Source organism: Lepisosteus oculatus, chromosome 3 (assembly GCF_040954835.1).
Source record: "Lepisosteus oculatus isolate fLepOcu1 chromosome 3, fLepOcu1.hap2, whole genome shotgun sequence".
Classification (NCBI taxonomy): domain Eukaryota; kingdom Metazoa; phylum Chordata; class Actinopteri; order Semionotiformes; family Lepisosteidae; genus Lepisosteus; species Lepisosteus oculatus.
Window position 1 is genome coordinate 43,491,232 of NC_090698.1, and position 12,329 is coordinate 43,503,560.

General features: G+C 35.7%; 1 protein-coding gene across 3 annotated transcripts; it reads left to right on the plus strand.

The window, feature by feature from the left end:
- The first annotated feature begins 315 nt into the window (after positions 1 to 315).
- gcnt4a (glucosaminyl (N-acetyl) transferase 4a) lies at positions 316 to 11,997 on the plus strand. Of its 3 annotated transcripts, none has more exons than XM_015365320.2 (4): positions 316 to 410; positions 961 to 1,043; positions 5,221 to 5,353; positions 6,324 to 11,997. In XM_015365320.2, exon 4 carries the CDS (start codon positions 6,325 to 6,327, stop codon positions 7,606 to 7,608), a length of 1,284 nt encoding a protein of 427 aa, XP_015220806.2. In that variant the 5' UTR covers positions 316 to 410; positions 961 to 1,043; positions 5,221 to 5,353; position 6,324; the 3' UTR covers positions 7,609 to 11,997. The 3 variants fall into 3 exon arrangements, with proteins under 3 accessions (XP_015220806.2, XP_015220794.2, XP_015220799.2); XM_015365308.2 differs by having other exon boundaries at positions 5,287 to 5,353; XM_015365313.2 differs by having other exon boundaries at positions 5,287 to 5,348.
- The last annotated feature ends 332 nt before the right edge of the window (positions 11,998 to 12,329 follow it).

Below are 12,329 nucleotides of genomic sequence, written 5' to 3' on the forward strand. Positions count from 1 at the left end.
TTCAGTTTGCGATTTCAACACATTTTTCACCTTATGCCGAAATTTTGCATGTATGTGTACATGTAATTATTGTTTTATGGCTGATCTGATCTGTTGTCAAAAGCACGATTGCTTGTAAGAGTAGATATCTTGTACCTGTACAGGTACTGTATGTCTCAGGAGGAGTCTACCTGAAGGAATGGCATATGCAGATTGTGAATGTTATGAGTGGTGTTTAGTTAACCAAAGGGATGGTAAAAGCCAATGAGATGTCCTGAAATATTAATTGAATCACTCTGACCAATCTAATAGGCAATTGTTGTCCAAGATATTCCCACATCTAGAGTCTCAAACAGATATAAGAGGTAATTCCTTTACCAACAACCTCCAGTGATTCAGGAGTCCTTTTCTCTGACCCACTGTCTTATTAGGTAAGTAAGGTCTTACTGCTAATACTAATATTGTCTCTTCATACACGCCTTGTGCTTTATTAAACAATTGCTGCAGATAAAAGACTCTTTAAGTAACAAGTAGCAGGATTACACAAAATAAAAACAAAGTGCCTGAAAGTGACGACTAAAATGTTGAATTGCTTGAAAAGAAAACATTAAACTTACAAATACAAAAGACCCAGTTGAAACAATGTGAATATTTCAAGCCTTTGCTTGAGGATCCACTGACATATTTGCATTCAAATACGGTATAGTTTGCTCAACCCAAATTGGATGGCAGTTTTCAACGGGTTTGCTAGTAAATGGTATAGCGAACATCGCGCTACTGTTTAAGTTAAAACTAAGTATATGATATCAGAAGTGTTGTGTAAATCAAGTGCAAGATGAAACTCTGTTGAATGTCTTCTGGTTTATTAATATTAACGCCGTTAAGTGTCTCTGCCTGGTCAGCTGTGGTTCCAGTTTCAGTGCACTGGCTGCCAAGTTGCAGTTCTCAATTTTGCCACACCTCTCTCTCCTACTGTCTCAGTTCTGTGGTGAAATGAAAACGCATCTCTCATGCTGTTACCCTTTACGGTGAGGCGCACTGGAAGATCACCAATCATCATGAAAGTAAGTTTTTTAAAATTACTGTAAACTACTATCATGTACATTATTTTGAACGCCATTTGTTTTTCAAAGACACGTCTGAGTCGTTATTTATCAGAGTAAACATTTCGTACTGATTATGTTCGAGCTACTGTACTTCCCTTCTGTTGTACTGTATCTACTCATTTGCGTATCACTTGAAAAGTTCATTGCACAAAAGCCTGATTCTCAGACAATTACAACTGTAATCAATAATGAACACCGAAGGTTTGTACAGTTTTGAGAAATTGAAGTTTTGTCACGCTGAATCAGCTGAACAATGCTGTGTGTGTTACACATATTATGAGGAAGGAAGGTTGTGTATAGTTGTATGCAATGGAATAGCTGAACACGGAAAGCAAGAAAATATGTTGGACTGTGAGAGCATTAAGATTTAAAAACATAATCCAGTTTATGAGTTTATGGTTGAAAAGTTAGCGGTTATCTAAAAATATTCAGCACATCCTCTCTGGTGGCAAGTTTGACACTGCGCATTCTAGGTAGTGTGAGATACGGTAGGGTTCATGAAAAAGGTTTTATGATGTAAATGTTTACAATGATAAAACTGCAACACTACTGTCTGTTTCATTTCAATTAATGTAAGGATACTCTTACAGTAGCAATAATTAATTGGTACAATAAAATATTTTTCTGCCATAAGATTCGAAGGAAAAAGTTAATGTCTTTGTTCTTGTACTGTATCTTGTACTTCGGGTTTCTTCGTCTTAGAGATCCGGATGTAGCTTTGAATTCATAATAACAAGCTTTATGAAAGATACATTAATTGAGAAATTAGGTTTGTTGGTAACTAAAAAGTTGTATAGGGACGTTGTGGAGTGAATTTTCTTTTCTGTAATACTTGTGATGAGTATTTAAGGGAAGTGTTCCAATTCAAACGTTATAAAATAGGGTTTTGGCTTTTTACTTCTTAAAGTCTAGTTTTAATAATTCAATTGTACAAAACAATATTTGAGGTCTGTATTTGTTGTTATAGTTTTAACATGATTATTTAGTTTGTTTAAGTATTGTTTAGAGATTATTATATTAATATATAAGCATTTATATACAGTATAGCATATGTTATTATATATACTTTTAATATCAACAGATATACAGGACGTGATATGCTGGGATTTTAGTGCATTTTTTTTGTATGAACATATCCTCCATTACAGCAATTTCAGTAGCACATACGCTTGGAGTCCTGTCAGACAGATTAAGCAGCATAATATTTTATTTTTGTCCATTCACTCTAAATCATGTAGCACGGAACATTTACTCTGGCTGTGGAGGTTTTCAGTCTCTCCAAGCATTTGCTCCAGCAATTCAATTAAGATCACAGAAGCAGTCAGTGCCCTGCATCGTCTTTAAAACCTGTTGTTCTTCTGCCTGCTTGCATTCCTATGTTTATCACCACAATACTGCAAAAAAAACAACATTTTTTTCAAAATAGTTTTCTGGAGGTAAGTAAATATACAGTATATGCTGTATATTCTGGTTTGCCACCTTTCCATCAACAAACAAAGTCTCAGGCACCACCATGTTTTACAAAGGCACAGCACACACCCCTATTGTTATCTTTTAAGATTTTCTCTTGGAACTGAAAAGTTGTTCCATTAATAACACTGAATTGAGCCATCATTACAGATTAGTGTCCTTGTTGTTTGTTTTTATCTACACGACACAGAAGTCCAATCCTTACCATACAAGTTCCTGTACGGCTGTTTCCTCATCATAGACTCAAAATACGAGAGATATGCTATACAGGAAAACATTCTGTGGAATTCTCGAGTCATTTTCCCCTTTTAGTAGCTTTCTTTTCCCAGCCAGTGTAAATTGCATTTGTTTCAGCTGCCTGTTAATCAAAGTGTAAGCCATGGTGCAGCCATGGTATATGGTTTATCGTATCTGGGCAGTGTAGAGACACACCTGTATCAGATATCAGAGTAATATAAAGAAAAATGTAGAGGCTGACATTGAACTAACCTGCTAGAAACTCTAACACAAAGCTGTCTACAGTATATGATTACCAGCTGACATGGTGTTCTTGAACAATTTGAAAATGATGATATCAGCACCATGCTAGTCTGACCAGTTTCTTCCACCAACTTGATTGTCACATGTTAAAAAATGTTCACAACACTTGAGAGGAAGAAAAAATATATTTAGATAACAATTCATGGACACACATCACCTGGGTTCCATCTCTATACTGCAAAAAAAAAGCAAGTAGGAATGTTGATGAAAGAGTGGATATCAAATGGATGTGTTACCGTGTGTATTTGAAAATGAAACATTAAATAAGGTAGAAAGTGCACATTTTACAATGATACAAAGCACAACTTTCTTTTATTCATACAAATAAATAGAGGATGCTGTCAAGGACCAAAAATATTTACAGTTTCACCAAGTTAAAAAAAATCCAAATTTAAACAGTCTTCTAATTAAAGAAAGTGATTACAGGAGAGCCAGAGCCTATCCTGAACCTAGCCCTGAACAGGACACCACTAACAAGCCCGTTAACCTACCAGCATGTCTTAGCACTGTAGGAGGAAACCATTGCACATGGAGGAAACCCACATGAACATGGGGAGAACATACAAACTCCAAACAGATAGCAACCCAGGACCCCAGCACTGTAAAGCCACAATGCTAACCACTACACCACTGTGCTGCCCATCAATATTAGAATCTATGTTAAGTATATTTTCTAAAGATTTCTATTATAGATAAAATAATATACTGTATACAGTAGTTAACTACTTTTACTTGTTTGCATATGAAGTTCTGATATTATTTAGATTTTGATTTTTACTGGAGACCTAAGAAACCATTTAATAATATACACTGCCCATTTTTTAAATCAGGTCTTTAAGAGACTCAGTCCTGATGATTTTCTAGGCCTCATTAACTCATTAATTGTGAAAACCTGGAGAAAGTCACTGAATTAAACTCTTCCTCAGAACAGTCAAGTGGTAAATAAATTAAAGACACCTCGCAGCACAAAGGACTTTGATTTACAGGAACCCTTCCCATATATTGTATCATTAGTGTTTATAAATATAACCTAGAGTATGGAAGCCAACATTTTTGTTGTATATAAAGTGTAACCATGCAATAGTTCTTAATCTATTTAGCTGACATTTTTTTACCAGTAGTGACTTATTTGTACTCAGTTATACAGCAGGGCATTGTACTAGAGCAGTCTGAGTAAAATATCATGCTCAGGAATGCAAAAGTAGTGGCCAGCTCAAGATTCAAACCCACAACCTTCCAACTGTAAATCCAGAGGTCTTCGTACAGACTGGTGTTTTGGTATCCTTATTTTTTTTCAGGGAAAACAATTTGTTTCCTTGTTGTCAGTTGTTTTTTTAAACTGTGATTTATTTTTCTTTAATGAAATTGCCAGTATTATGTTTGTCCATTTATTATTTAATTAGTTCTCTGTGGCCATGTTAATTAGTACTTGGTTTTAAAAATGACCACTTTGCAGTAGACGTATTTACATTTTGTATATGTTGTTAGTTTGTTTTTCATACATCGGAACTAGTGAAAATGTTAAAAATCTAAAATATATATTTAGTTTAGTTGTTTTTTTGTCTTTTGCAGTGTCTTATGTTTCTAAATATAAATACCCAGTCCAAGAGAGAAGGGCTGGTAGATGGGTAATTATGACAAAAATAAAGGATAATGCCAATAATCCAAATCAGTACGAAGTGCACTAGCACAATTTGGAAAAGATTAGAGCTTCACCTTCAGATTTGCTGTCTCTGTACCAGCTAAAACCCATAATACCAACTCTATAATACACACACAAGCTATTATAACCATCTAAGATCCAGATTCACCAGCATTCAACAGCAGTAACTAGCAGTGAATTTGTGAATTAGTTCTTCCCTAGAACTCTAGGTAAGGCAACAGGGGTCACAGGACCTACTGTGTTGATCAAGCAGGGAGTCTGAGAGATTCAGTTCAATATTTGAGATTACTTCTGTACAAATGTAAAAGGAGGTACAGAAGCTGATTTGCAAATATGCAGTTTCCTTCTGAGTGTAACTGAATCAGCATGAAAACTGACAAATCACTCAAATATGCCTTATTACTATTTTTAGTTCACTGCTTTGTAAACTTTTTAAAATGTTCTGTATTTGCCTCTTTCCAGATCCAAAGGGTGTGTTGTCAGTCAACAGGCTATTAAGCAGGCCATGTTTGTATTGCTGTTTTCCAGGAAATCCTCTGACTGGCTTTTTTAAATGGACTCTAAAGTTACCTCAGGACAGTGCTTACTGTGTAAGGTATGCATTATGTTTTTCTTTTGAAAGTCATATTTGCTGTTAGGTTTAGTATTTAAAATAGAAATTAAAGATTTGTGTTTAACTATTTTTATTGTCACCTGTGATGGTGAAAAATTAATTTTCCCAACTTTAAAAAAAATGCGTTTGCATCCATATTATTACTTTATACTTTTTTCAGATTTTTACTTTGTTTGTAAAAACTTAAGCATAAGAGAACTAGAGAAAGGTTTTTATTTGAGAAGGCCGTTTAGCCTATTTGCTCATTGCTCTGATTTTCAGTATTTTCAAGAGTTTTCTTCTGCTAAGACCTTTGAGACAGAGGTTTGTTTTTGCAAAAGAGATGTAAGAAAGATCACACGACAATAAGAACACCAGTTTGTGAAGAAAACAAGTGGCACAGGCACTCAGTGACACAGGTAGCACAGCATTGACTTTCATATTCTGTGTTCCTGTGTTTTTCTATATTTATACAGTTACACATAAACCAAACAAAAAGAAACATCATGTGGAAAGTGCAACTCTCTCTGTTTTGTTGAGTTTCAATCCCAGGCACTCATGGGCTCCAACAACAGTCCCTAAATCACAGATAAACCAGAGTTTTTACACTGATCTAAATTTGAGAAGAGGGACAACATTGCCTCTGTAACTTACTCCACACACTGAGAGCTGTTACAATCACGTTCCATGAAGTGAGCAATTATTGTGAAGTATGTGTGGCCTGTGCCTGTCTATAAGAAAGCATTCAAGCAAGCTTATTTCAAGAGACAAATTCATGCAGATTCTGTGTGGTGGTCCAACAGACATTGATTGTTAATCTTCTCCACCCATTGTGTAAGTATTTGACTTCGCCTAGCCTGTGCTTGAACATTGTTATGGGTGGTTGAAAAGTAACATGATATTCTACCCACGCTGAAGTATATTCAGCATTCAGTGTTATCTGACTCTAATTTTTCTTTTTTTCCTTTTACAGAATGAGAACATGCGCCTTTCTACGTAAATTACAGTACAAATGCTTTTTCTTCTCTTTCTCCCTGTTGATTTTGTGCCTTTTGAAGCTTGTATATTTCAAAGCGACTGCTAACAGCTTTTTCATCCAGACCTATGGTATTACTGGAACCACCAACCAGAGTCCTAGATACCACATTAACTGTACCTCCATTTATGAACTGGAACCAGTGGAGATTGGCAAGTCTTTGGAAATAAGAAAAACAAACATTATTGATGTGGGAGATGAAATTATTGCTTCTCTTACTTCAGACTGCAGGAGATATATTGCGTTAAGAGAATATGAAAAGATACCAGTTTCAGAGGAGGAGCGCCTTTTTCCATTGGCGTATTCCTTAGTGGTGCACAAAAATGCAGCAATGGTCGAGAGAATTCTTCGAGCCATCTACATGCCTCACAATGTTTATTGCTTTCATTATGACCAAAAATCTCCCAAAACATTTATATATGCTATTGAAAACTTAGCTAAGTGTTTCCCCAATGTATTCATTGCATCTAAACTGGAATCAGTGCAGTATGCTCATGTCACTAGGCTTAAAGCCGATCTGAATTGTCTGTCAGACCTTCTGAGGTCACCTGTGCAATGGAAATACGTCATCAATCTGTGCGGCCAAGACTTTCCACTCAGATCCAACTTTGAGCTTGTTTCCGAGCTTAAGAAGCTGAATGGAAGCAACATGCTAGAATCTAGCAGGCCGAGCGACGTCAAGAGGCAGCGCTTCGCCTTCCATCACGAACTCCAGGACGTGCCTTATGAATACCAAAAATTGCCTGTAAAAACCAATCAGGCCAAGGAGAGCCCTCCGCACAATATTGAAATGTTTACCGGAAGTGCCTATTTTGTGCTGTCGCGTGCTTTCGTTGAGTTCGTTGAGCAAAGCCAGCTTGTCAAAGACTTCTTGGCCTGGTGTGAAGACACCTACTCTCCAGATGAGCACTTCTGGGCCTCTTTGGCGCGAGTTCCTAAGGTTCCAGGAGGGATTCCCAGGTCGGATCCCGACTTCACGGACTTGATGAGTAGGACGCGTCTGGTGAAATGGAGTTATCTTGAGGGGTCCCTTTATCCTCCTTGCACTGGAACCCACATTCGCAGCGTCTGCATTTATGGAGCTTCAGAACTTCGCTGGCTCCTTAATTATGGGCACTGGTTCGCTAACAAGTTTGATCCCAAAGTGGACCCTGTCCTGATCAAATGCTTGGAAGAGAAACTTGAGGAAAAACAACATTCCTGGGTGATGTGGAATGGGTGAAGTGACTTTTGAGATTTAAATGTTTTGACAGTTTTCTGCACTATAGATTGAAGGATTATTTAAAGGACTATTTATCTATGCCACACCCTTCTTTGGAAATCAATGAGTGCAATTCTTATCTTGCTAATAATTATTTATAATACATTTTCTTTCACTTTAGCTGTCACACCTTTTTTGGACAAGGCATACTCATGAACACCAGACTAATATAAATATAAAAAAATAGTTGTATTTTCTGTGGAGGGTCACTAATTGGAATACTAAATGTTTTGTGTAACACCTTTAGAACTTCACCACAATATTTTCATATTTTCAGGGAAAATCAGGGCTAAACCCAGCATGGTGAGAATTTTTGTCTCATGCCCCTAAGAACACAGGGAGGGAGGAGAGTTGAGCAGAAATTCTTACCTACAGTAGGTGGCTTTGCTCAGCAGCAATTGCGTTTTTTTATAATGAAATAAACTGACTGGACTTCAAACATCAGTTGAAATTTTTACCAGGTTGTGTTTTAAAAAAAAATAAGTGGTCATAATTAACTTCTACCACACATGACAGAGACACAGATTTCCCTCTCTATCTCTTTATATAATCTTTTATGAGGGTAATTTTTAATCCCCAAATATTGTTCAAATGAAAAATTAATTGTATTCTTTATTTTTTAATGATCAGTATAATATTATTTTACTTCCCACACTGAATTTATTTCCATCTCAATTGGCTTCTTCAGACTTTTGTAAAATCGTGACACACATTAACCACTTCAATATCACAATATTTGTGAAGTGCAACCATGCTTGAAGTATACTACTATATTTGTATACATTTTCCTTCGTTTTCTATATCAGTCTGTTACCTAGCATGCGGATTTATTTTTATTTCTGGAGTTCAAAAGGGTTAAGAGTACAATCTACTGTGGAACAGAAATCTTTGAAAATCTGTGTCACTGTAATCATTTTTTGTTCCACCACAATGCTAACATTGTAATTGAAAAAAAGGATGCTCTAATGTAATTGGAGAAAATCCCATGAGTTTCTTTTTGGGTGGCATGGTGGTGTAGTGTTTAGCATTGCTGCTTTGCAGCACTGGGCTCCTGAGTTCAGTTCTGGACCTGGGGTGCTATTTGCATGGGGGTATATGTGTTGTTTATGTGAGTTTCCTCCCACAGTACAAAAACGTACTGGTAGCTTAATTGTCCTCTGAGAGAAGTGGCCCCAGTGTGTGTGTGTTTGTGTCTGTGTTCCCTCTGACAGACTGGCCTCTTGTCCAGTGTGTACCTTGCCTACTCTCTGCTGCTTGCTGAGATAGACTCTTTCTCCCCTGTGAGCCTGAATTGGAAGAAGCAGTTTGTAAGAGGGATGGATGGATCATGAGTTTCCTGTTCTTTTTTATTTTTACAGCTGTTGACAAGCTTGGTGCCTTGAATTGCCAAATGAGTTGTCGTTTGTCTATATCCAGATGAGCTAGGAAAATGTATGATTTGGTTTGTTTGCACAGAATTTTGCACTGATGTTATTACCTTTAAACTATTGTTGGGACAAAGGATCTTAATGTATTTTGTCAGTGTGCTTTGGAAATGAAATGGATATAAAACAATGGAAATGTAATATAATACCATTAGAATTGAAATATTCAATATTATGAAAGATCAAAACTGCAAAACAAGGCTTTCAACAAAGAAATAGCATACAGTTGTGATGAAGGTTTCTTGAGTTTGTCATGTTTAGTTTGTTTCTAAATCTATGATCTATATATAAATCTAAAACACAATGTTTTATAATTGCAATGGAAAATGCAGGAATGTTCACACACAGTGTGCTAATTAAATTAGTTGGCCTTTTTGAACAGATGTGTTCAGAAAAGTGACCCCTGTTGAGCAAGTAGTACACTGTAGTAGACAGAATAGCTTCATTTAGCTCTTTACTACAGTATGCTTTTCTTTAGTATAGAAAAGTATACTATACTTTCATGTATAGAAATCAGCATTTCAGTTACATAAATACTGGTCACCTTGGGTTGGTACTATGTGTGTATTGTCATGTATCATAGAAGTACAGTACTTTGTCGGGGTCCCATTTGTAACCTGATCAAATTCCAGGGTATATAGGGTTCACAATACAGCTGTTTGAATAGGCCAACTAACTTTCTAATCACCCTGAACATTGCAATTTTTAATGGTGATCTGTGCCTGTAGGCTGCAGTTCAAATCAAGGGCTATAATATTAATGATTTAAATGTTCTGATGTACTTAGAATCAGATGATTCTGTTGGACATGAGTCTGATAAAATTGGGACATTCTAGTTTTTCTGAAACAGCAAATAAAATTTCTGAATTTTCTCTTTGAAAAAGCTGTGATCAAACCTTATTGATAAGACAATTAATGTAATTTATTGATAACTATTAATAATAAATATGGTCAACACCAAAACTGAGTCAAACAAGAAGATTAATTTTTCGGAGCAGTCATAATTTCATCATTAGTGTATAAAACAGCACACCAAGAACTGATTAGTTCTCTGTCATTGAGTTTGTGGCCTTTATTCATGTGTTAGAGTATGAAGAATCTAGACCAAAACCTTATTTTCTTATTGTTTATTGCTAACACTTTAAAACACTTTAGGGGATGCTAATTAAAATTATAGGGTTTCATTGGACAATGTGTTTGTGCTAGTGTCTAATATTCTTAGTTTAGATTGTCTTTATTAGGAAGTTTATGGTTTTGTTCAGCCTTCATTTCCACCTTTTAAACCACAGCTCTTCAGTTCCAATTATCGGCCCAGTAGAGTTTGTAATATAGATGGGTTAATGTTTTTACCTGCTTCATAACTGGTCAAATGGCAAAGCCAGTGTCTATTCATGCATCATCAGAAAGCTACTTGGTCCTGGGCAGATTGGCAGCAATCCAGAGCCTATCCTGGAATCGTAAGGCTTGAAGTAGGCAATCAATTGAGTAGTGAGTTGTTTAGAGAAGTGAATTGAAGTGACTTAGCAAGCTTGTGTTAATTAAAAATCAGAATATCCCTCAGAAACATGAGGAACTATACTATAATCTTATACTGTGTTTACTACTGTAGTTAGCTACTGAATCTAAACAAAAGCACTTTAAGCGCAAAAACAGGTAATTATGTTGAATACATCAAAATGAAACTTATCTCAAAATATCTCAATTTTCAATGACTTCCTGGTGTGTTTCTGTTTCATTGAACTAGAAAAACTAAAGGGAGAAAATGTTGAATTATGAAAGGCTAAGCACACTATGTCCCATCAACAGTACACATAAAACATCCAAAATATTTGAGTAAAAAGTCCAGAGTCTTGCTTATTTCCTTCAAAACATTCTTATGTCTTTCGACACTTCATGTAGTGCTTGCCTACTGGTTTCTGACACTGCAGCTGTCAGCTGATCAAATAATTATTTCTAGAATGTACCAACACAAGGAAGCCTTTTCTTTAAGTCATTGGTCAACTGGATTAATTCTGTATGAATGTTGATTAATTTACTTTTTTTGTTCTGATCTACCTTCTTCCATAAAGCAAGAAAGAACTTAATGAGCAAGAACCCCCTGACCTCTTTACCCTGTTGAACTGGAGGCCTTTTTTTCTGTGGTGACTGATATTGGCTGGAAGTAATCTTCACTCTGTAAACAGATCTCTACATACATGACTGCTCTTGAATCAGTTGTGTTTTAACATTGCTTATACACGAAGTCTAATTAGCAGTAAAAGCAATGCACTCGTTTCATTATGGTAATAGACACATTAGCACAGAGCATAATATAATCACATTAATATTTAAATACATACTGTTTCGACATTTCTTGCCTAAAACCAATAATACATTTAAAGATCAAATGAGCTTTATTTTAAAACTTTTTATAGTAAACACTTTGAAAACCAAGTTACTTGCCTGCTTCGTCTAGGGATTGACAGCTGTCGTTTTTTTTATTTACTGTATTATCTTTCTGTGTCACAGTTTTACAGCAGCAGCAATTATTTGCATAAACACAGACCCCAAGGGATATCATTTGCCTGAGCTAAGCAGTTCAGTTTGTTTTTTTTTGCTGAAATTGTTCTCTGGCAGGTCTCCCAAAGCTGACACCTGAACTGGACTAATACACATGTAAACAATATTCTTGATGATATTATTTTTGTCTGTGGGGAAAAAAAAATAGACTGTCTTGTTATAATTACCGATGAAGCAACAGTGAAATTGCACTGGTTTTACTTCAAGAAGTTGCATAAGAGTAGTGTAAAGAGGACCTTTAAGCTTAATTAGCTATACTTAAAGTACTGTAAAATGTTTTAAATCAGTCATACAGTTCTGTATCATGCCCTGCAGATATTATATAATAGATATTGTGAGAATAAAAATGTGGTGTAATTTTTCACCATATGGAATATCTCTAAGTATGCATCTCTAAAACCTTCAAAGCTGAAATAACTGGAATAACTGTCTAAAGATGAACTTTAATTTGTATTCATCACATTTAGAAATCTTTTCTTTATGGCATTTAATAACATTTTATAGGAGTACAGTACTTTGCTTAATGTTCTGTGCCTTTTCTCTGCGGTTGCCATCAACAGTTGGTATTTGTGAGCAAATATTTGTTGAATTATGCTGATGATTTACTGAACATAAAAACAGACAAAAGCTACCAGGAAAAAAAAAGACATCAGAGGGTTTTAAAAAAAAAAGCGATACTGTATGTTGTTGCACCTTTCT